The sequence below is a fragment of the Bubalus bubalis genome, chromosome 17, assembly GCF_019923935.1.
Source record: "Bubalus bubalis isolate 160015118507 breed Murrah chromosome 17, NDDB_SH_1, whole genome shotgun sequence".
NCBI classification, from domain to species: Eukaryota; Metazoa; Chordata; class Mammalia; order Artiodactyla; family Bovidae; genus Bubalus; species Bubalus bubalis.
In genome coordinates this window covers 18,220,197-18,246,523 of record NC_059173.1, presented here as the reverse complement: position 1 = coordinate 18,246,523, position 26,327 = coordinate 18,220,197, and the positions used below count along the sequence as shown (strand labels likewise).

At 41.4% G+C, this 26,327-nt stretch overlaps 1 protein-coding gene across 1 annotated transcript in view; it reads right to left on the bottom strand.

Annotated features, from left to right (window-relative positions):
- Positions 1 to 25,225, bottom strand: part of PPTC7 (protein phosphatase targeting COQ7) — a 46,472-nt gene extending 21,247 nt beyond the window's left edge. The window contains exon 1 of the mRNA XM_006048310.4: positions 24,691 to 25,225. Coding sequence (XP_006048372.1) covers positions 24,691 to 24,916 — 226 coding nt within the window. The 5' untranslated portion in view covers positions 24,917 to 25,225. The remainder of the gene's footprint in view (positions 1 to 24,690) is intronic.
- Positions 25,226 to 26,327: the final 1,102 nt, after the last annotated feature.

Sequence of the window (26,327 nt, the reverse complement as noted above, 5' to 3'; positions counted from 1 at the left end):
ATTAAATAGAGGAACTGATCCATATATAAAAGGAAATTTCATTGCAGTAAACAACCATTAAAAGAGAAATTGCATTAGATCTCGAAGACATCAAGCAACAAAAGATAAGAATATCCCTAGGAGCAAACACTACAGTGAACGGTAGGAAACAGAGGTTGAGGGAGGTGCACCCTGCCTCTGGGAAGCTCACCTTCTAGTGGGTAGCTAGACCACTCACTCACAGAACTAGACAAACGGCTCCCACAAACGCTGCTACTGAAGAGTCAAAAGCAAGTGGGTAATGCTCACGGGGCACTGTGAGAGTGGAGCAAGCTTTTACTAGGAAGTGGCATTCAGATCTGGCCCTGGAAGGTAAGTCAGATTCCCACAGGCAGGGAAGGGTAATTAAAGAAAAAGAACAGCAAATTAGGTGCTGCTGGGGCCTGGGTGAGTGGCAGAGAAGCTGAAGTATGCAGTGCAGGAACTAAAGTTGTGGTGGGCCCAAAACTGCAGTCCAATAACTTAAAGCTTTATGGTATAGACCTGTGCTGTCCAATATGGGTGCCACCATCCATATGTGGTCATTTAGTTTGAAATGTAGCTAGTTTGGTTTGAGATGAGCTGTTAAACGTAAAATACACTCTGGATTCCAAAAACCTAGTACCCCTCAAACTGTAAAATGTCTTAATTTCATGCTGAACATATATTTCAGATATATTGGGTTAAATAAAACATAGTAATTGAAATTAATATCATCCATTTCATTTTTTAAAAAATGTGGCTACTAGAAAATTTAAGATTACATATATAGTTTACAGTGTATTTCTACTGAAGAAGACTGCTCTCGACAATAGAAAATATCAAAAGTTTTTGGGTAGAAGTGTAAAATCCAATCTATATTTTAGAAAATGAATCTTGAGAGCAGTGGACAGAACAGGTTAAGAGAGGTAAGAAGTCAGGCGTCAGCTGTGAGATTTTAGGTTAAAGGTAATGGGAAAAGTAGAATACACAATCACTGGAAATACAAAGAACACAAAGACAACAGGGCTCTACAGCAATACGTTTTGTATCAATTAGTATGAGTGTTGATTTCTGGATTTCAGGAATGAGTATTGATTAGATGATTCCCCAGTTACGAGGGGGTAAAAATGCCTTTAGAAGATACTGACTTCTGTCTCAAGAATGCTGATTTTCAGGCACCAGTGGGGTATTTTTGTGGACATGCTCTATATGAAGTTGGGACCTTAGATTCTGCAGCTAGGAAGGCAATCAGGGCCAGATCTTTGACCAAGGTCTAGTACTGACCCCATGGATGCTCAGGGAGAATAGAGCAAAAAGTTTAAGGAGTTAAGGGGAATTTTATCTTAAGAATAAGAAATGAAATGAAATGTTAGTCACCCAGTCATGTCAGATTCTTTGCCCACTGTCATGGAATTCTCCAGGCAAGAATACTGGAGTGGGTAGCCATTCCCTTCTCCAGGGAATCTTCCCAAACCCAGGGATTGAATCCAGGTCTCCTGCATTGCAAGCAATTTTTTTTTTTTTTTTTTTTTTTTAACCATCTGAGCCGCCAGGGAAGCCCTAGGAATAAGAATTCTTGGCCAAATAGTTCATTTGTGAATTGCATTCTTATTCTAGGCATCAAATTACAAAATCAGATATAACTGATTAAGTTTAAGGAACAGCTAAGTAACCCAATTTGTCAGAATGATATACCAATAATTTCTTTAGAGATGAAGAGAAGTGAAGCTGAAAAGGTGGACAGAAAGGCTTTGAATGCCAAGATAAAGAATGTGCACTGAATACAGAAGCTATTTCCTTTAACTCACTGTAATCATCTTATGTCTCCATTAATAACATTCTGTCAGCCCATGTCTAGTTGAAGAGTTTGCTTTAACCTAAGATCCAATTAAAACCATTATTAGATTAAGATAATGGTTCCATATCTGAAAGAGCTGAGCAAAAGGCTGAGAGGAAACAGCTACAGGACACAGAACATTCCTTTAGTTGTACCATTTACAATGGGAAATGTCAAGTTTTATGAAGTGGGAAATAGGCAACTAGAGAATATTTATATTTATGATTTTTATAAAATATTTTGCTAAGTTTTCCATAGACTGCTTTTCTACAGTAGGCTTAAAAGAAAGGAGATAAACCTCCCATTATTTAAATATATCTTTTTACAGGAAGAAAATTCTTCAAGTAACACAATTTTCACTTTTTAAACTGAACACATTTTTGTCTTTGCCTATGGTTATAACCACATAAAAACAAAACTTTGCTGTACTTGAAAAAAAAAATCACTTAGCTTTTTATTAACTCAAAATTTTACCTTTATTCTAAGCCAAAAGTACAAGGGAAAAAAAGATTTGGTAAGTAAGCTAAAACTGTGGAAGCTTAAAAATCCTCTTTCCAACTGCATATGGCCACCTAACTATGTAGTTGTAAAAGGCTCACCTTGAACAAGATTTTGAACTAAGTGACCACGACCGCCTGAGTTTCTCCATCATTATCCATTATCAGCAAGCAGCACGAGGCTGCCATTCTTCTTAAACTCTTCCTACTATACTCATCTTCAGATCGACATGCGATTAGTTATAAGACATTTTCTAGAACAGTGATGCCCCAAAAATAAATACTAAGTTTCAATTTTAATATAAAAATCAGTGAAGAAAAAATGGTCATTTGTTTTTATCCAACAATAGCTCTGACAGAATTTCAAATACTAAGTAGTACCCAAAGGTAATAAGAGTTTTATTCCTTGCATCTTTGATGATCTCGAGGCCTTTTACATTGAACCTCATACTCTCTAATGAAGCAAGACAGTTCTACAGGGATTGTTTCTCCATCAGTGAAACACACCTCCTATCTACTAGAATGGGTACTTGATAGTGAACTGAAACTCTAGAGGAGAAACTCAGTATCTGGCTGGATCACAAGAGTTGAATAATAAAAGCAGCAGGAGACCCTCTGTACCCAACAGATAAGGATATCTGGTTTTACCCTTTCTGCAGTGAGTGCTCATATAATGAGGAACTGGTTAGGCAGAATCTATTGCAGTGCTACAGCTGGCTTCTTTTCAGATGCTGAGGGTCTTCTTCAAATACGAAATCTAGTGCTCTCAGAGCCAACACTATTTGTGGAGAGACATCACAACCTGAAGCATTGTAACTAGAGAAAAATGAGAACCGAGTATAAACTCACTTTCTAGCAAATGGAACAAATCACACTTGTATCAACAGTCCTGAAGCCTCAACTATTTGGGCATTAAGAACACTCCCCTGTGATTCAGGACTGTGAAATGTATCTGCAAATAATTATCCCAAAGGGAACAAAAAGAAGGATTACTGGGAAAATGTATTTACGAGTTGATTTATTCAGAGAAGTACAATTTGCTTTGACTAAAACTCCTTTCAGTTCTCTAGAGGTGAAATTATATAGATTATGACGTCCTTCCTGCTTTAACAAGCAAGTGATATATTCCCTTTGCAAGGTTTCTCCAAAGTAACCACTATTCATCAGTCACGATGAAACATGCATCTTCGAATTCTCTAGATACCAAGTCTACGTCAAGAACTCAAGATCTCTAAGTAAAACAGCTAACTCAAAGCTGAGGTAATAAAGCTGAAAGGATGGAAGAATGGTTCAAACCCTATGATAAAATGTGTGAAAAGGGAACCTGTCAGCAAAACTCAAATTGTGCTAAAGAAATAGTACTGTCTAGAACAGTTAACAAAGCTCAAAAATGGACTCAAAGGAGGAATAAATGATCTATTTTATGTTTTAGAATTCTAAAGAAAATAGCTATTCCTTTCTAGCTCAGCAAACATGAAATTACTCAATAATTAATCAAATTAAAATGCACACACATACATATATACATTTACACCTGTTGTCCAGAATAATTCATTAGTTACAGATTGTAATCTCCAGAAGATGATTAGGAAATGACAGCATGAAGGCAAAGAAACTCAAAGTCAACCTTTTTAAAAGAAAAAATATTCTTTTCTCTAACTTCCTTTACCTCTTCTGTTTAAATACCAAATATTTAATGTGGAATGATGTGTTTGGACTTAACTGTGGCTGAGGACCTTGGGTATCTTAAAAGTTGAGGGTGAAGTCACAGATAAAGGTCACTTCACTCTTTTCTGAGCTGCAATAGTATCTTAATCAAATGCTAAATGCTGTTGGCAATGCTTTTTGGACAGGAAGAAGCAACAGACAAATCATCTGGGTGTGGGGGGGTCACACTGATTTTAAGTTATGAACAGTAGACACAGGGCCCTTAGTGTGTTACAGAATTAATGGCTTCTATTAAAGCAAAAAAGCAAAATGGCTGTCTGGGGAGGCCTTACAAATAGCTGTGAAAAGAAGAGAAGCGAAAAGCAAAGGAGAAAAGGAAAGATATAAACACCTGAATGCAGAGTTCCAAAGAATAGCAAGAAGAGATAAGAAAGCCTTCTTCAGCGATCAATGCAAAGAAATAGAGGAAAACAACAGAATGGGAAAGACTAGGGATCTCCTCAAGAAAATCAGAGATACCAAAGGAACATTTCATGCAAAGATGAGCTCGATAAAGGACAGAAATGGTATGGACCTAACAGAAGCAGAAGATATTAAGAAGAGATGGCAAGAATACACAGAAGAACTATACAAAAAAGATCTGCATGACCCAGATAATCATGAAGGTGTGTTCATTCACACTCACCTAGAGCCGGACATCCTGGAATGTAAACTCAGGTGGGCCTTAGAAAGCATCACTACAAACAAAGCTAGTGGAGGGGATGGAATTCCAGTTGAGCTATTCCAAATCCTGAAAGATGATGCTATGAAAGTGCTGCACTCAATATGCCAGCAAATTTGGAAAACTCAGCAGTGGCCACAGGACTGGAAAAGGTCAGTTGTCATTCCAATCCCAAAGAAAGGCAATGCCAAAGAATGCTCAAACTACTGCACAATTGCACTCATCTCACACGCTAGTAAAGTAATGCTCAAAATTCTCCAAGCCAGGCTTCAGCAATATGTGAACCGTGAACTTCCTAATGTTCAAGCTGGTTTTAGAAAAGGCAGAGGAACCAGAGATCAAATTGCCAACATCCGCTGGATCATCGAAAAGGCAAGAGAGTTCCAGAAAAACATCCATTTCTGCTTTATTGACTATGCCAAAGCCTTTGACTGTGTGGATCACAATAAACTGTGGAAAATTCTGAAAGAGATGGGAATACCAGAACACCTGACCTGCCTTTTGAGAAATCTGTATGCAGGTCAGGAAGCAACAGTTAGAACTGGACATGGAACAACAGACTGGTTCCAAATAGGAAAAGGAGTTCGTCAAGGCTGTATATAGTCATCCTGTTTATTTAACTTATATGCAGAGTATATCATGAGAAACGCTGGACTGGAAGAAACACAAGCTGGAATCAAGATTGCCGGGAGAAATATCAATAACCTCAGATATGCAGATGACACCACCCTTATGGCAGAAAGTGAAGAGGAACTCAAAAGCCTCTTGATGAAAGTGAAAGTGGAGAGTGAAAAAGTTGGCTTAAAGCTCAACATTCAGAAAACGAAGATCATGGCATCCGGTCCCACCACTTCATGGGAAATAGATGGGGAAACAGTGGAAACAGTGTCAGACTTTATTTTTCTGGGCTCCGAAATCACTACAGATGGTGACTGCAGCCATGAAATTCAAAGATGCTTACTCCTTGGAAGGAAAGTTATGACCAACCTAGATAGCATACTGAAAAGCAGAGATATTACTTTGCCAACAAAGGTCCGTCTAGTCAAGGCTATGGTTTTTCCAGTGGTCATGTATGGATGTGAGAGTTGGACTGTGAAGAAAGATGAGCACTGAAGAATTGATGCTTTTGAACTGTGGTGTTGGAGAAGACTCTTGAGAGTCCCTTGAACTGCAAGGAGATCCAACCAGTCCATCCTTAAGGAGATCAGTCCTGGGTGTTCACTGGAAGGAATGATGCTAAAGCTGAAACTCCAGTACTTTGGCCACCTCATGTGAAGAGTTGACTCATTGGAAAAGACCCTGATGCTGGGAGGGATTGCGGGCAGGAGGAGAAGGGGACGACAGAGGATGAGATGGCTGGATGGCATCACCGACTCGATGGACGTGAGTCTGAGTGAACATGGGGGTTGGTGATGGACAGGGAGGCCTGGTGTGCTGCGATTCATGGGGTCGCAAAGAGTTGGACACAACTGAGCAACTGATCTGATCTGCTCTGATAAAAGCTGAGGATTTTCCATTTCTAGATATTAGGAAATGTTACACAATGCCTAATAATTTAACGTTTAAATATGAAAGTAATAGCAATGAAAGTCCAGCCATCTGATGTGTGCCTTGTACTGGCCCTTTAAGTTAACAGAAAAATTTTCCTTCTATTTATAAGATTAGATCTAGAATTTTGGTCTTAAAGGTTAACCTAATATTCATAACAATTAAGCCATAGACTTCTCTGGTGGCTCAGTGATAAAGAATGTGTCTGCCAATGCAGGAGACTGGGCGGGGAGCAGGGGAGTGTTCAATCCCTGGGTTAGGAAGATTCCCTGGAGAAAGAAGTGGCAACCCACTCCACTGTTTTTGCCTGGGAAATCCCACGGACAGAGAAGCCTGCGGGCTACAGTCCACGGGGTTGCAAAGAATCAGACATGACTTAGGAACTAAACAATACCACCCAAAGAGGATACTATTTTACCCCCTACTTTCTTCACCCCTCTATAAAAATAACAGCTGTTTTTTACTAAAATACCACCCTCTGGGAGAGGTCAAGTCACATGTAACCCTGGCAATAAATGCTTTTTTTTTTAATTAATAAGTGAAAACAATTCTTTTGATTAAGGCTGCCAAATGAGGAACTGACCCTTAATTTCTGAATACTAATTATGTTTTCAATATATTGTTGAAAACAATATATTGTTCAATTAAGTAATGACCTTCAGGTGGCAAAATAAGTAATTTTTTTTTTCCTTCTTTTTATTTTCCATACTTTCTCATTTTTTCAGTAATGAGTACACGTTACCTTTAAGGGAGAAATGATAAACTATGCAAATTCAGTGAGAACTGCATTTTACACTTACATTAAATAGTAAAGCTATTCAACATTTTATTGAGTATTTCCTATATGTAAAACATTGTGGTGAAAGGGAGCCAAAGGGATTTACATATACTAAAAGATTTCCTGCCCAGAGGAACTTAAAATCAAGTGCTGTGATGGAGTAGGGTTGAGAGGCTTAAGATAACCGGCTATAAAAAAACAAAATAAATATGCACCACTAAAACCAAAACTAAGGAAGATCAGATTACATCCGGTTGAAGAAATCAGCAAAGCATTCATGGAGAGGTGTCTGATTTGAGCCTGCAAAGATGAAAATACACGTTGTGCAAGAGGAGGCTGAGGAGAGAGGCATTTCAGACAGCTCCCTGTGATTTTTACTAATATGAATAAAGTACAAGTAATAAAGGTGAGGCTACAGCTCTAAGAGCAGAGAAATCTCACCTTCAGGTAAACACCTATCATCCCCCTATCACGAACCTCTAACCTGCAATTAGCCAAACAATGCACTGTGGGAGTTAAGGCATCTGGGAGGTCCCTCAGAAGCAGAGGGCTGGCCTGAGGCCACCAAAGTTCCAGAGGCCTACTGACAGTTCAGCAAGGCTCACTGAGGTCTTTCTCTGTTTTAATCAGGGGGCTTTTCTCAATTATTAGCCTAGGAATAGTTATAACTAACTGATGCTTTCGAACTGTGGTGCTGGAGAAGACTTTTGAAAGTCCCTTGGACAGCAAGAAGATCAAACAAGTCAATCTTAAAGGAAATCAACCTTGAATATTCACTGGAGACTGATGGTGAAGCTCCAATACTTTGGCCACCTGATGCGAAGAGCCAACTCACTGGAGAAGACTCCGATGCTGGGAAAGATTGAGAGCAGGAAAAGGAGGCGACAGGGGATGAGACGGATGGATGGTATCATCCACTCAATGGATCTGAGTTTGAGCAAACTCCCAGAGATGGTGAAAGTAAGGGAAGCCTGGCATGCTGCAGTCCATGGGGTCACAGAGAGTTGGACATGACTGAGCAACTTAACAATAAAGGGCTTCCCTTCTGGCTCAGCTGGTAAAGAATCTGCCTGCAATGTGGGAGACCTGAGTTTGATCCCTGGGTTGGGAAGAGCCCCTGCAGAAGGGAAAGGCTACCCACTCCAGTATTCTGGCCTGGAGAATTCCACGGACTGTATAGCTCATGGGATCTCTAAGAGTCAGACACGACTGGGTGACTTTCAAAAAAAAATAGTACTTAGACCCAACAAAGATTATCTCAGTAAAACATGTGTCTGACTCTTTGCAACCCCACGGACTGTAGCCTACCAGGCTCCTCTGTCCATGGAATTTTCCAGGCAAGAGCTGGAGTGGGTTGCCATTTCCTTCTCCAGGGGATCTTCCTGACCCAGGGATCGAACCTGGGTCTCCCGCATGGCGGGCAGACGCTTTACCTTCTGAGCCACCAGGGAATCCCTTAAAGTTTTAAGTGATCATTTCTGGCTTCAAAGTCATTATAAACACAATGGGCAAGGGCAAAGGCTTCAGAGTCAGATCTGGGTTCAAATTCCAGCTCCAGGACTCCGATGAGGTGTATTAAGGGCACCCTGGGTAGCACTTTGAGCCTCATTACCTTCACCTGTAAATGGGAATCAACTCTTGAACATCAAGTCCTGGTGTGAGGGAAAGGGATAATGGTGTAAAGATCGCCTCATTACAGTGCTCAGCTCATGGCCAACATGCAGTGAATGAGTGTTATGCCTCTCTTTAAAAAGGCCAAGTTGTAGACTCTGTATATAGACTCTGCAGCGATCAGGAAAAAAAAAAAGAGTTCTTTGGTCAGTGTCGGCTGCAAGTATGACAAACACTGGACTATGATTTCAATCAAAAGACAATTCCCACTCATGAATAACATCTAAAAGATGAGTGGTCCATTCAGCTTTCCCAGTCACACATCCACCACCATTCAATATTCCATTAAACATTTAAAAGCAACATTTTCAAGCACCAAGGAACAAATCTGTATTTGTCTCCAAAAAATACACAAAGAAAAAGATTCACCTGCATCTTGAGGAAATAAACTAGCTTTCTTTTTCCAGAAATGACTCTGAAGTTTTAACAAATACCTCTTAAGCACCTGCTGCTTACAATGTTTCAAGGTTCACACTTCGAAATTTATGGTTTTAAATGGGGAATCTTGTAACAACTACTAACACATAGATGTTAGTGGACCTAACTATCTCCTGAGCCTACCATGGTAACAGCAACGCCTCTATCCTAACTTTCCTCTCCTTATTGTGATCCCCTTCAGGGCTGAGACTTTCTCATACCGGTAACATTTTTCATTCCCAAGTGCTAGCAGGGTTCCCGGCACAACAGTTCTGAATTCCTGCTGCACACTGAGATGACCTGTGGAACGCAAACCCCACCTACGGAACCAGTAGGCCCAGGGTAAGCCTGGGCCTTGTAACAAAGTATAAAAATCCAAACTGCACAAGAGATTCTAACAAGACTCAGCTTCTTCCAAACACTAAGGACTCCATAAAGACCAGATGGACACATGCATGCCCAAGCCAAATGATTGTGCCTCTGAAATGCCTCTTCTACCAATCAATTCCATTTTCAATTTCCAAAGTCGACTCTTTTCTTGCATTTCCTAACCCAATTACAGGCAGCCAAACCCAGCCACACTTCCAGGCTTGAAACCTTAAAGAAGCTTCTAGAAGGTAAAACCTCAAAATCAACTCCAATTTCTCTTTCTCCTTCACCCTCTTTGTCCAACTGTCATTAAGTCCTGTTGATTCTATGTCTGCATTGTGCCTGAAGCCCAGCTACTTCCCAGTGTCCCTAGTTAAACCCCATTCTAGCTCAGACCATTTCAGGAGCTTCCTAATTGGGCTTTTGCCTTCTGAGCTCTCATTATATCCTCTATACCTTTTTTTTAAACAAGACTGCTATGTCCATATTATATTTCTTGTCAAATACCTTCCTTGTTTTTTCTAAGAACATTCTCTAGAAGAATATATAAGAAACTGATATTACTAGTTTCTTCTGGGAGAGGAACTTCTGCAGCTAGGAGACAAGGAAGGGTGAGAGGGAAACTTTACTGTATGCATACTTTTGAATTTTTAATACCTTCTACATTTTGTACCATCCAAATGTGTTGTTTCTTCAAACACAATCAAACTAAACCCAAAACAACAAAAGTGAAAACATCTTCTACAGCTTTCTACCAAAATCGAAAAACAAAACAACACCCAACATGGTAACTGTGACCTTTGACAACTTGGTCTTAATCTGCTTTTTAACATCAATTCTGTCATCTCCACCTTGCCAGCACAAACTACTCTCTAGCCTCAAAACAGCTGTATTTGGGAAGTCCTCTGTGCCTCTGCTGATCACTCAATCTGGAGAGCCTTACCAACCCCCTCAATTTGCTCAATTTATTGAAAAACAGATCTCTGGAAGCCCGACTCCATGCTTCCACATCTAACGTGTATGCATTCTTTCATACTGTCCCTGTGCATATGTGAACTTCTCCAAGGGGCTATGAAACTTCAGAGCTGAAACCTGTTTTGTTCTTGGGTCTTTTCCACAGCATCTGTCAGGGACTAACAGCAAACAACCAGTAAACAATGAATTCAGCTGACTGTACTGGTAAGTTAGAATACTGAAGTTCTTGTGTACCAGCTTTCACCTGAGCACCTCAAAGAGAGAATTAATCCACTGGGGGTGAGGAGAGGGATAAACTGGGAGACTGGGATTGACTATACACACTACTAAAATAGATAACTAATAAGAACTTAATAAGAACTTACTGTATAGCACAGGGAACTCTACTCAATACTTTGTAATGGCCTGTATGAGAAAAGAATCTAAAGAAAGAGTGTGTATATATATAAAAGTGATACACTTTGCTGTACACCTAAAACTACATTGTAAATCAACTTTATTCCAAGGAAATTTTTAAAAAGAGAGAGAGGAAATGAGCGCATTACCTCATCCTACAGCTGCACAAGGTGTCGTGCCCTCCTCTCACAGAACCTTAAACTGAGCCTGAATGGAAAGACACGTGAAAAGGAGTCTTGCAGATGACACAGCTTCCAGCATTCTTTGCCACTAATTGGCTGTAGGACACTGACCAAGTAACTTCTCTAAACTTTAGTTTTTTCAACTGTGAAATAAAGGGCAGGAGGACGAATTCTCTGCAGAGTTCCTTTTTCTAAGATTCTGAGTCACAATGTGCGGATCACAATAAACTGTGGAAAATTCTGAAAGAGATGGGAATACCAGAACACCTGACCTGCCTCTTGAGAAATCTGTATGCAGGTCAGGAAGCAACAGAACTGGACATGGAACAACAGACTGGTTCCAAATAGGAAAAGGAGTACGTCAAGGCTGTATATTGTCACCCTGCTTATTTAACTTCTATGCAGAGTACATCATGAGAAACGCTGGGCTGGAGGAAGCACAAGCTGGAATCAAGATTGCAGGGAGAAATATCAATAACCTCAGATATGCAGATGACACCACCTTTATGGCAGAAAGTGAAGAGGAACTCAAAAGCCTCTTGAAGAAAGTGCAAGTGGAGAGTGAAAAAGTTGGCTTAAAGCTCAACATTCAGAAAACTAAGATCATAGCATCCGGTCCCATCATTTCATGGGAAATAGATGGGGAAACAGTAGAAACAGTGGCTGACTTTATTTTCTTGGGCTCCAATATCACTGCAGATAGTGACTGCAGCCATGAAATAAAAAGACGCTTACTCCTTGAAAGAAAACTTATGACCAACCTAGATAGCATATTGAAAAGCAGAGACACTACTTTGCTAACAAAGGTCCGTCTAGTCAAGGCTATGGTTTTTCCAATGGTCAAGTATGGATATAAGAGTTGGACTGTGAAGAAAGCTGAGTGCCAAACAATTGATGGTTCTGAACTGTGATGTTGGAGAAGACTCGTGAGAGTCTCTTGGACTGCAAGGAGATCCAACCAGTCCATCCTAAAGGAGACCAGTCCTGGGTGTTCATTGGAAGGACTGACGTTGAAGCGGAAACTCCAATACTTTGGCCACGTGATGCGAAGAGCTGACTCATTTGAAAAGACCCTAATGTTGGGAAAGATTGAGGCAGGAGGAGAAGGGGACGACAGAGGATGAGATGATTGGATGGCATCACCGACTCGATGGACATGGTTTTGGGTGGACTCCAGAAGTTGGTGATAGACAGGGAGGCCTGGCGTGCTGCAGTTCATGGGGTCGCAAAGAGTCAGACATGACTGAGCAACTGAACTGAACTGAAGTCACAATGCAAGACAAGGGAGCCTGTTTTAGAAACTCTATAAAAGTTAACAGGCACATACTAAGTCACTTTAGCCAAGTCCAACTCTTTGCAACCCTATGGATGGTAGCCCGCCAGACTCCTCTGTCCACAGGATTCTCCAGGCAAGAATACCGGAGTGGGCTGCCATGTCCTTCTCCAGGGTATCTTCCCAACCCAGGGATCGAACTCATATCTCTTATGTCTCCTGAAATGGCAGGTGGGTTCTTTACCACTAGCACCACCTGGAAAGAATATTACATTTACTGTATGAACTAGTTTTGAAGCAAACATTCCATTGCAGGCTTCTCAATTTATCCTTTCCCATTAGTATACCACCTCATGTATGTTTTCAGAGAATTTCAATAATGATTTAGAAAAACAATGTCCCATGTCCTTTTACTTCAGTTTTAACCACCTGACTAGAATGTTGAGAAGTTTTTTTCTCCTTTAAGCCACTGACAAAAATGAAGGCCAACCATTTTTCAATTTGAAATTCTGATAAAATAAAGGATAGCTATAGATTAACCAGCTTCACTGAATTCAGACAATTTGTAAATTATTTAATATATATGTGTAGAATTTATTCATGAAACACACCAAAGACCATTAATTGTTCAGTGAATTCAGTGTACATGAACAAGAAAACTAAGGTGAATGTGGCTTCTCAAGAATTAAGAAGTGGATTTTTAAAAACAATACATGCATAAGACATCTCTGTTTATACTTTCGCATTTCATAGCAACACTGATGACCATACTGCCAATTAGCATTCAGCCTAGAGGCCATGAACCGTTTTCTTGTGTAAATAGTTTAAATCTATTTTCTAATCCAAAACTGCTACCCAAACACTGATGTAAAAACAGAAGCACTCCTTGTTTGCTTCATTCAGCATAGCTAACCTTTTGCATCTACCTCAAATGACAGCACAGACTACTGTGATAAGTCAGAAACCTACTGGAGACAGCATCCTTGAAAGATCAAAATGTACAGTCACAGTAGTACAAAAAGAAAGAAGCTCCCTCATCATGAGCGAATGAGCAAAAAGAAATGAGTAAAAGAAAAATCAGTGCAAAAATGTGTTGGAACGGGCTTGAGTCAAAACAGTACTCAGTCGCTAAACAGAAGGCACTCTTTGTAGTAAGTCACTTCTGTAGTCTCTGGCAAAGGTTTTGCAGTCATTTTGTAGTCCGTGGGATTCATACCAACAATTCAATCAATTCTAGAACTATTCACCAGCTACAAACTTATTCACCTCAAAAATAACTGTTTAAGAACCTAGTAAATTCATAAATTGTTAAATGGGACAGACTCAAGATCAACAATAAGCTTATATACATTTTAATTTTTACTTATTTATTTTTGTTGCTCTGGGTCTTCCTTGCTTTGCACGGGTTTTCTCTAGTCGCTGTGAGCCGGGGCTACTCTAGTTGCAGTGCGCAGGCTTCTCGTGTTGCAGAGCACGGGCTCTAGGCACTCGGGCTTCAGCAGTTTTGACCCGAGGGCTCGGTAATTGTAGTTTGAGGGCTCTAGAGCTCAAGCTCAGTGGCTGTGGCGCAGGGGCTTAGCTGCTCCGCAGCACATGGTATCTTCCTGGACCAGGGATCGAACCTGTGTTCCTTGTATTGGCAGACAAATTCCCATCCGCTGCACCACCAGGGAGGTTCCAACAATAAGCTTACTGATGAGAGTAACTTCATAACCAATGGAAAGGTATGAATTTGTATAACTTTTTTGGAGGGACCTACACTACTATTTAAATCAGAAGCCTTTCAAAAGTTCACAGCCTTAGACTCAGGAACTCCTGTTCAAGGAATTTATCCTAAGGAAATATTCAAATGTAGAGATATTTACTCTAGTGTTACTTGTAACAGAAAATTGGAAATAATCTAAATAACTAGAGGACTTCATGGGCTCTATATGCAGTAAAATATACCTACGATTATTAGTATGGAAATATGCTCAAGTTACATTACTTATTAATAACATTACAGAGCAGAATATATAGTAACCTGATCTTATTTGTTAATTTATATACATACAATTGTATATACACAAAAGTTAGAGGAAACCACACTGACTGTAACTGAGTTTTAAGTTACAAGTACTTCATACTGTGCTTTTGTGAACATGTGTTGCTTTTTATAAGCACAAAACAAAATCATTTATTTAAAAGCACTAGATTCGAAAGAGAAAACTTAGGTTCAAGTCCCAGCTCTGATACTAGCTGTACTAACCTTACTGATGAGTCAACTTTATAGATGAGGAAACAGACACAGATTAAGCAGAGATAAGAGCAACTATCTCCTAGTTTAAAAGATTAAATAAGATAAAACATAAAAATACACTGTAAAATCTAAAGCACTAAATAAAGCACTGGTAAGTTGAATCATACTTTGTGTCAGATATTGAACAATTAGGAGAAAACAGAATGAAGTATCTTCACTCTTTAAAGAAAAGTTTCTGCTCCTTTACTGCCCCACCCCCACCACCACAGCATTCCCCTAAAATCCAGTTTGAGATCCCATTCAAAAGTGTTTAGCATCTTTAAAATTTTAAACTGGAAGACCGTTGCCACTTGTCAACTCAAGTTTAAATGCGTAAGTGTGTATTATCAGCCCAATGCCTTCTGCAGTGTGTCAGTTTCTGCAAAAAATGCGTTGATTTATGATGAACTGTGTGAACTATTTAATAACAGGAAACAAATGCTTTTAGATCTGAGAGATAGAAAACTATTAGATTTTAAAAATATTCGACAACTCTCAAACAAGACAGATCACTGAATTTAATACAAATGACAAAAATTAGGATATGGGTAACCAGTTCTTAAAATGAGACCAAAAGTTAACACTAGCTTTGAAAGGCAAACTTAGAAAGCACACCATTCTTCAACTGACAGAAAAGTAAAACTTCTTTAGACAGGACAAACTGGCAACTTACTTTTCCAAAGCATTTTCCTGAAAATTCTGACTTAAAGTCCCAGTTAAGGCCTCTCTAAAAGGCACAGGGACCTTTATAAAATGAATTTGACATTTAGTTTGAACTTGACGTAAGCGTTTATTCAAAGGACATGGTTGTAGGTCAAATACTCTGACCTGGTGTAGTGGTTCTTGAGTCACAGGAGTACAAACTCCGTTTGGACACTGTTGCAACCATTCAGGTCATGTATTGGCCAGTTTCAGAAAGCAGGGCTAAAGTTCAGGAACAGCCTCCTCTAATCCAGGTTCCCTCAACTCCTCTCCCCCCAAAACACCCACAGCACAACCAGCTAATATCTACCTCTTACCTTCTGCTACAATTTAAAACCCTTTAACAAAAGTATATTTTCTAAAAAGTATTAAGTCATGCATTTAAAATGCAACTACTCGCTCTATTAAAAAAAAAAAAATTCATCCAGATTCCTTTAAGGAGATTATTAACAAACTGAGAGAGAAGCTGGAAGTTAGGAAAATTTAAAACCTAAGTGGGAGAATTCCTAGATTAAAGACTGACTAAAAGAAAAGTAGCTCTCTCTGACAGTATAACAAATGAGAAAATGACTTTAAAAATACGCCTTATACCTTATGAAAAGTACAATATATCTATGTAGCAAAACGAGAAAAATATCAGTGAACAGGATTTAAGAAACAAACAGCAAAATTCCTCTATCCGTTAACCCTGTAATCTATTACAGACAGAGAATACCATGAAGAGTCGAAGAGCAACTAATCAGTGGCTATTTTTTCATCTGCAGCTTCTTAAACCCTGCTGTTTCTACGAGTCCTGGAAGGCTCTTTTATTGAGCCAACAATTCTCATACTTCCTTAATATTCCACAATTTTCTCTCGAAAGCAAATAGATTATTACGAAATCTAGCATATTTAAAGTACTGATTGATCTCAGAACTTATATATCTGATTGCTGACATTTAAAAAATATTCCCCCTCTAGTAATAATTATATTAGAACAATATAAAATAGATATATAAAGACAACTATATTGCTCACAGTTACAGAGTTATAATATGACTAGCAATTTCATTTCTTGGTATATACCCAAGAGAACAGAAAATATGTTTACAAAAAAATTTATACATAAATGTGTCATAGCAGCTCTATTCACAACAGCCCAAAAGTGGAAACAACACAGGGTCCATTAACAGATTTTTTTAAATGTGGCATACCCGTATCAGAATATTCGGCCATAAAAAGGAATATACACTACAGTGTAAATAAATCTTATAGTACTGCTTCTGTTTTATATTTTGGGGTTTTTTTGGCCATGAAGCATGTGGGATCTTGGCTCCCTGACCAGGGCCTGAACTGGCATCTTCTGCATTGGAAGGCAAAGTCCTAACCACTGGACTGCCAGGAAATCCCAATATGGGTAAATTTTAAAAATTTTATGCTGAGTAAAAAATGTCAGACACCAAAGACCACGTACTACATGATTTCATTCACCTGAAATGCCCAAAATAGACCCTTCTGTAAGAGTGTCAGAATCTACTTTCTGTTGCCAGGGGCCGAGGGAGGGGAACTGGGAAGTGACTAATCGTAGGGGTTTTCTTGTAGAGTGATGAATATGTTCTGGAACTAGTTAGTGGCAGTGGTTGCAAAACCTTATGAATGTTGTGTTACTGAACTTTTCACTTTAAACAGTGAATGTCATGGCAGGTGAATTGTATATTAAAAAAAAAAATTCAGTCAGGGTCATGTCGGCTGAATGTTGACAGTTAGGTCAGGTTGAATTCTGACTTTCAGAAAATTATGACTATATAAATGATAAGACTGGTTTCCTGACACAGCTTGAAATCTAGATAAGGAAAATTCAAAAGAGGGCTTCTTGAAAGGCTGAAATTAGCACACATACATACTCCTCCAAGGTGACTAGTACTTTGTTAAAAAGGCAACTCACTTTCAGATATAGAGCTTTTTGATCAAGTATATCAAAATTACTATGACTGTTGGAAAACACCATTCTACCTAACTAGTTCACTTCCTAAATAAAACTTTAATCTTTATATTGTTCAAGTAATCCTCATTCTTTAAGACAACTACTTTTTATCTTTAAAAAATAATTTTTTTTTTATCATCCTGAGTGATTCACAGGATCCTAGTTCCCTGACCAGGTATCAGATTTTGTGCCCTGTGCAATGGAAGTGTGGAGGCCTAACCAGTGGACTGCCAGGAAGTCCCAAGACAAACTACTTTTAAGACTGGCACAACTCACAGAAACATTTCAAATTCCTGGCCACAATCAAAATTTTATCTAGAGGCTAGATTTTATTTCTGTTTAAGGTTTCAAGTTCAGTTCAGTCAGTCACTCAGTCATGTCTGACTCTTTGCAACCCCATGAATTGCAGCACGCCAGGCCTCCCTATCCATCACCAACTCCCAGAGTTCACCCAAACTCATGTGCATCGAGTCGGTAATGCCATCCAGCCATCTCATCCTCTGTCATCCCCTTCTCCTCCTGCTCCCAATCTCTCCCAGCTTCAGGGTCTTTTCCAATGAGTTAACTCTTCACACGAGGTGGCCAAAGTACTGGAGTTTCAGCCTCAGCATCAGTCCTTCCAATGAACACCCAGGACTGGGTCTCCTTTAGGATGGACTGGTTGGATCTCCTTGCAGTCCAAGGGACTCTCAAGAGTCTTCTCCAGCACCACAGTTCAAAAGCATCAATTCTTCGGCGCTCAGCTTTCTTTACAGTCCAACTCTCACATCCATACGTGACCACTGGAAAACCATAGCCTTGACTAGATGGACCTTTGTTGGCAAAGTAATATCTTTTTAATATTAAATAAAAGATTTAAAATATCTTTTAATAATATATTTTAATATTAAAAATAGCTTTTTAATATGCTATCTAGGTTGGTCATAACTTTGCTTCCAAGGAGTAAGCGTCTTTGAATTTCATGGCTGCAATCACCATCTACAGTGATTTTGGAGCCCCCAAAAAATAAAGTCAGCCACCATTTCCACTGTTTCCCATCTATTTCCCATGAAGTGATGGGACCAGATGCCATGATCTTAGCCTTTTCTGAATGTTGAGCTTTAAGCCAACTTTTTCACTCTCCACTTGCACTTTCTTCAAGAGGCTTTTGAGTTCCTCTTCACTTTCTGCCATAAGGGTGGTGTCATCTGCATATCTGAGGTTATTGATATTTCTCCCGGCAATCTTGATTCCAGCTTGTGCTTCTTCCAGCCCAGCGTTTCTCATGATGTACTCTGCATAGAAGTTAAATAAGCAGGGTGACAATATACAGCCTTGACGCACTCCCTTTCCTATTTGGAACCAGTCTGTTGTTCCATGTCCAGTTCTAACTGTTGCTTCCTGACCTGCATATAGGTTTCTCAAGAGGCAGGTCAGGTGGTCTGGTATTTCCATCTCTTTCAGAATTTTCCACAGTTTATTGTGATCCACACAGTCAAAGGCTTTGACATAGTCAATAAAGCAGAAATAGATGTTTTTCTGGAACTCTCTTGCTTTTTCGATGATCCAGCGGATGTTGGCAATTTGATCTCTGGTTCCTCTGCCTTTTCTAAAACCAGCTTGAACATCTGGAAGTTCACGGTTCACGTATTGCTGAAGCCTGGCTTGGAGAATTTTGAGCATTACTTTACTAGCGTGTGAGATGAGTGCAATTGTGCAGTAGTTTGAGCATTCTTTGGCATTGCCTTTCTTTGGGATTGGAATGACAACTGACCTTTTCCAGTCCTGTGGCCACTGCTGAGTTTTCCAAGTTTGCTGGCATATTGACTGCAGCACTTTCACAGCATCATCTTTCAGGATTTGGAATAGCTCAACTGGAATTCCATCCCCTCCACTAGCTTTGTTCGTAGTGATGCTTTCTAAGGCCCACTTGACTTCACATTCCAGGATGTCTGGCTCTAGGTCAGTGATCACACCATCGTGATAATATCTGAGTCGTGAAGACCTTTTTTGTACAGTTCTTCTGTGTATTCTTGCCACCTCTTCTTAATATCTTCTGCTTCTGCTAGGTCCATACCATTTCTGTCCTTTATCGAGCCCATCTTTGCATGAAATGTTCCCTTGGTATTTCTAATTTTCTTGAAGAGATCTCTAGTCTTTCCCATTCTATTGTTTTCCTCTATTTCTTTGCATTGATTGCTGAGGAAGGCTTTCTTATCTCTCCTTGCTATTCTTTGGAACTCTGCATTCAAATGGGAACATCTTTCCTTTTCTCCTTTGCTTTTCGCTTCTCTTCTTTTCACAGCTATTTGTAAGGCCTCCTCAGACAGCCGTTTTCGTTTTTTGCATTTCTTTTCCACGGAGATGGTCCTGATCCCTGCCTCCTGTACAATGTCACGAACCTCCGTCCATAGTTCATCAGGTACTCGGTCGATCAGATCTAGTGCCTTAAATCTATTTCTCACTTCCACTGTATAATCATAAGGGATTTGATTTAGGTCATACCTGAATGATCTAGTGATTTTCCCTACTTTCTTCAATTTAAGTCTCTTAAAGTTTCAAGTTAATCAAGCTTAAATAAACATCGTCCAGTTTTACAAGAATTACTTTTCTGAAGGAGATCAGCCCTGGGATTTCTTTGGAAGGAATGATGCTAAAGCTGAAACTCCAGTACTTTGGCCACCTCATGCAAAGAGTTGACTCACTGGAAAAGACTCTGATGCTGGGAGGGATTGGGGGCAGGAGGAGAAGGGGACAACAGAGGATGAGATGGCTGGATGGCATCACCGACTCGATGGACGTGAGTCTGAGTGAACTCCGGGAGTTGGTGATGGACAGGGAGGCCTGGTGTGCTGCAATTCATGGGGTTGCAAAGAGTCAGACACGACTGAGCAACTGAACTGAACTGAACTTTATAACTCAATGCAACTCAAAGCCAGAACTTAGATGGCCTACACCATGCTATCTTTTTTTCAATAAACTGTGGTTTAGTATACAGAGGGGTTTCTGCTGCATTTTAATTATGAGTTATACAATGAATAAAGAAGTACATACACACCCTTAAGTGAGAAAAGCATTACCAGAATGATTTAACGGTACCAGAAGACAGACCAGTTCTGAACTCACCTATCTTGTCAAGAACACTTAACCAGTGGTGTAACAGAAAGAGGACTGGAACAGGGAATCTTGGTGCTAGTCCTAATTCTGCCATTAACCTTGGAAAAGTAACCTTGTGGGGTTACTCCTAATGGAGTAACCTTGGTAAAGTCATTTGACCCTCTGCAGACTTCTGTCTTCTCTTCAGTAAAATGAAAGAGTTGGATTCCAAGGTTTCTAAATCTCACAACCCTCAACAGTCTTTGATTCTATTGTTAAGTAGCTTAGGGCTGTGAGAGGCCCAGCAATTACACACTAGGCAGCTCCCATATTTTTATGTACTTAGGCAACCACGCCGCATAGAGTAACAAGAGAACCCACTATTAGTCACAGGGAAGAAGGAAAAAGAAAAGTGCACACAGCTCCTGCCGGTACTGGTTTACTCCTGTTGGACCTAATCAAGAGAAAGCACCTCTGCCAACTTTCCAGGGGATAGGAGTGGTTCCTATGTCTCACCACACCCACCATAGTTGGTTTTTCCTAAAAGAAATCCAGTGGGACTCTACAAAAATGTTGTAAAGCAGCAAGTACTTTTAGTCACTGCATGACTAACAGGACAGATCAATTCTAAATTAAAGAAATAAAACAGCTTTGCCTTTCTAATACAAAAAGAAATAAACAGCTTTCATTCCAAAGAGTCCTAGATGACCACAGTGAGTTGCACAGATAACTTAGCAATAAATAGTGTCAACCCAAAGAAAACTAATTATCTATAGAACTAGAAGGTTCAAAGCACTGGGGTTCAACGTAACATTATTCAACACAGCCTCTTTTTTTTTGGCTGCTCCATGTAGCTTGTGGGATCTCAGTTCCCTTGTGGTGTGTCGCTCAGTCGGTTAGTCGCTCAGTCGTGTCTGACTCTTTGGGACCCTATGGACTGTAGCCCTCCAGGCTCCTCTGTCCATGGAATTCTCCAGGCAAGAATACTGAAGTGGGTTGCCATTTTCTTCTCCAGGGGCTCTTCCCAATCCAGGGATCAAACCCACGTCTCCCACACTGCAGGCAGATTCTTTACTGACTCAGCCGCCATCAAACCTGGGCCTCAGCAGTGAAAGCACTGAGTCCTAACCACTAGGCCACCAGGGAACGCCCTCAACATAGTCTTTGATGCAATTCAGTTTACAACTCCAACTTCCAGAGTAAAAAGCAGTGTTAAAAACTCACTGAGACTCATTACCTCTTCCACAGCAAGAGCTAACCAGATCTGCCTATAATGGGATGGTGTCACTAAAATAGAGAAGTCACCATCATATGAATTGGTTTGTGGAAACCAAAGATCAAATGAGGCCAACTCAGAAGTTGTAACAGGTGGCTCTCAAGATGGCTTTCTGGAAGAACTCCTTCAACACAGGACAGTCCTAGAGAACCTGTATTCCCTGATTTGCATACAATTCTCTCTCAAAACAGCTCTTTGTCAAATATGGCCAAAGACCATCCCTAGTTCACATAAGCCATCATCTGTCTGGTTATGTCTAGGAACATTCCTTTCAAGAGGGGCTACAGAGCTGTAGTTCTTAATCTGGCACCACCCAAGGACCTCTAGATGGACCTCTAGGTGGCCCATAAGTGGATTCTATGTACTTCATGGGGTCTCTGAAGTCCCCAAAGGCCTATGCAAAATTCTGTCTCTATGCACATTTCTGGAGGGAGAAAGCCTTTGCAGTGAACCAAGCAAAGTTAAGAACCACTGGTTTCAGCGCCAGATATAAAACAACATATCTACTGAAGGTGACCATGTGAATAGAATGGGAAGTAATGTCCACTATTTGAGATGAAAAATAACAAAGAGTGCTATCTTTTCAAAACAAAAAGAAAATATATGATAGAAGTTTTTGAGGATCAGGTAGTCTACTTCCCTCATCCTCTAGTCTAGAGGAGGAAAATGAGCTGAGTGGCTCTTGCCCAAAACCACAGATCACAGAGTGGTAAAGCTGAGGACCAAACCAGGCTGGGTTTCTGCCAGGATGGTATGTTTATACATTTTTCAAAATAGGTTTGACCAAAGTTTCACATATCCTTATGAAGACCCCACTCCATTAAGATGGTAGCCTTCAAAAAACTTCAAGTCAAATTTCAGCATAGGCATCTAACACATTAAACTATCCCCTGAATCATTAATCAAATCACAGATCTTTCACATAAGCCAGCACATGCAGATTTTTAAGGGGGAACCTTAGTGGCTCAATATCCTCTATCCTATTGCACTATACCAGCAACTTGAACACCCACTCCAGTCTCTTGCCTGGAAAATCCCATGGATGAAGGAGCCTGGTAGGCTGCAGTCCATGGGGTCGCCAAGAGTCAGACACGACTGAGCGACTTCCCTTTCACTTTTCACTTTCATGCACCGGGGAAGGAAATGGCAACCCACTCCAGTGTTTTTACCTGGAGAATCCCAGGGACGGGGGAGCCTAGTGGGCTGCCGTCTATGGGATCACACAGAGTCGGACACGACTGAAGTGACCTAGCAGCAGCAGCTGCGACTTGAAAAAGCAGTACAGGTCACAAGCTTTTAACTGTGAAGTGCCTCGATTGTAATGAAAACATCCGGTGGTCCAGTGGTTAAGAATCTGCCTGCCAATGCAGAAGACATGGGCTCAGTCCTTCGTTCAGGAAGATCCCACATGCCACAGAGCAACTAAGCCTCTGCATCACAACTACCGAACCCATGTGCCTCAACTACTGAAGCCAGTATGCCCAGGGTACATGCTCAACAAAAGAAGCCCCTGCCTGCAGCAACTAGAGAAAGCCTGCATGAAGCAAGGAAAACCCAGCACAGTCAAAAATAAATTAAATAAATAAATAAACCTTTAGTCAGGGTCGAGCTGACTTTAGAGTGGATTTGTATGACTTCAATTTTCAAGTTCCCCCAGGGAACTCTACTCAGTACTCTGTAACGACCTATATGGGAAAAGAATCTAAAAACAAGTGGATATATAGATATGTGTATCTGATTCACTTTTGTACAGAAGAAACTAACACAACATTGTAAATTGACTATAATCTAATAATAATTTTTTTTTAAACTTGCAAGTTCCCTTCTAAGGAGTCTTTGCCTAAACACTAAATGATTTTTTGAACCTACCTAATGGAGTCTTTCATAAACTGAAAACAACTTTTCTAGTGCTATCTTCATACACAGTACATGAGTAAAAGCAAAGATAATAGACTTATTCTGAGACCAAATTAAAAAGTAATTATCATCATAAAATTACAGGACCTTGTGTTCCAATGTCAAGCTTTGGCTCAGTATATGCAATTTAAAGTAGTCAAAATGCTCAATCTCACCTGAGAAGTGAAAACAAAGCGACATTTGAACTTGAGTTCAATGACAACGTGTCCTTCAATTTCACAGGAAGTGCTCTATTTATTAAGAGAGATTTAAATGGCATAGGAGTCTATGGCATACACACTGCCTCCAAAGACATGCATGATTTCTGATCGCTTCTGAATTCTATTTAGCCATTTCTGCAAGTTCTAACTCTAGACTCCCAAACCCTAACATATAACTGGACTAGGCCCTCCGAAGCACCTGTGGCCTGAAATGGCTTTACCCAATTCTCAAGGCTTTCTTGGCCGCAGTGGAGAAGAGGGTTTGACCATTCTATTTTGGGTCAAGGAGACTCTCTTCCACCCTAAGTGACCTCAAGTGGCCAAGATCAGTTGGAAGAATGCACTGCGAGTGATTTTTTACCAGGCCAGCGGCCTCTATTGCGAGACTCCGACAAGGATGGAGATCTGGTCTTGGATCGAGGCGACGAAAGAATGCGGCTGAGCTGTGTGGGGCTTACGACAGCCAGTCTGCTCGGGAGCCCGCAACCCATAGCCGGGCCGAGGCGTCAGGAGCTCGAAGAAGCAGGGATCCCCAGGGCACGCAGAGGGAGGAGGAAGGGAGCGAGGGAATGAGCGAGGTTCGGAGCCTGCAGGTGTCGCCGGGGAAGGGGACGAGGTCGTCTGGGGCTGGCACTGCCAAGTGACTAACAGTGCGGTTCCGGACTCGGACAAACAGGTCACATTCTCAGGGTGTGTGACCTTGAGCATGTGGCTCCACCGCTCAGCACCTCAGTTTCCTCATCTCTAAAATGGGGTTGATCAAGTGGAAAACGCACCTTCAAGCGCTTGGCACGACGCCTGGCACCTAGTAAGCGCTCCGTACAAATGAACTACTACTGGCTCACTGGCTCCTCTTACCGCCTGGAGGAGCTAGAAAAGCCCCGAGCAGGGGAGTCCCCAGGAGGCGGATCCGGGGCTGGGGAGAGAGGACCCGGCCGGGCACTCACCGAGCACGTCTGCTGAGCGGTGCCGGGCTACGAAGCACGCGTCGTCCCCATAGCAAGCGCCCTTCTTGAGGAGGCCCTTACGGAAGTCCTTGCCGAAGCCGCAGCCGGCCGTCACCAGCCCGTAGTCGCCGCCACCGCCGCCGCCACCGGCCCTGGGGTCGGTCTGCGAGAGGCCGCCGAGCACGGCGCGGGCCACCAGTCGCCCGTACGAGAGGACCGAGAACATCGCCGCCGCCGCCCCCCCGAGGAGGCGGGGGGCCCGGGGAACAGGAGGACGCGGAGGCCCGGAGCCGGCTCTCTCCTCAGCCGCAGCCGAGCCGCCGCCGGGACGCTCCTCAAGGCGGCGCGCAGTTACCGCGGCCGCCCTTGCCCGACGCGCGGGGCCTCGCACACGCTCCGCTGCGCGCACTGGAGCCAGAGCGAGGTCAGAACCGGCGGCTCCTCCGCCTCAGCCCGACTAGCGTCCCGGCTGCAGCCACCGCTGCCGCCGCCATCTTCCGCTCCACTAGCGTGTTCCGGGCCGCGCCGGCAGCACCGCCCCCCTTATGACCACGCCTATAGCCCCGCCCACGGCCCACGGCTTAGGACCAAGCCTCCTCCTCCTCGGCTCGGTGCCCTATGCAGTCACAGAGGTCGAGCTTGCGCAGAGGATGTGGTCACAATGTCTCCTGGGAGTTGTAGTCCGGAGGCTGTAGTCGCTTCTTTTACTTCACTGCCTAGCTTCAAGGACCTAGGAGGAGTTCCCAGACGCGAGACGGAAGTTATAATGCGGAGAATTACAAGTGGGTTGTTTGAAAGCTTTCTCCCCTGCTTTCATTGAAGAGAAAACGCCACTATTCCTTTAAAAAAAAAAAACCTGGAAAAAATTAATCGGGTCACGTATGATTTTTCTGTAACACATATATTAAACTGAAGTACACAAATCTAGTGACACGTCTAGCATTTGTATATTGGAAGGGTTTAGGAACGGGTTTAGTCCACTAACTGGACTGTAGCCATGTTCACAGGTGCCTCAAGGCCTTTGCTTTTCCTCTGCCTTCCACCCACTATATTTATTTTTATTATATATATATTTTTTTTTTGAGGGGGGGGGCTGCACTTCACAGTGAATAGGACCTTAGCTCCTCCACCAGGGATTGAACCCACACCCCCTGCAGTGGAAGCATGGAGTCCTAACCACTGGACCACCATGGGAAGTCCCCTTCCATCCACTTGAATCTAATTCCATTTCTTGAGTGTCCTGTGCTCTTTCTTAAGTGTATCCCCAGAACATATGGGCACATGATAAACACTTTAATAAATGAATGAATGCCTATTTCACTAGATCCTAAGCACCCTAAAGACAAGGATCATTTGCCACTATCTTATTACAACTGATACAATTTATATAAATATTGAACAAAAGGGATAATTGAATAGGAACCATAAATATTAATAATAAAATATAGCATTTGTCAAATAAAGGAATGATTAAATGAATGGATTCAGAAATGAAAACAGATTTGAGGCAAATGATCTAATCTGAAATAGTTTTTGCTATCACCCAGAAGCATTGGGGTTTTCCAGCTTTTTGACAGAATTATAGTTCCTCTGGAGATTCCTGTCTCAATCTACAAATGAATCTCTTTTACACCTTT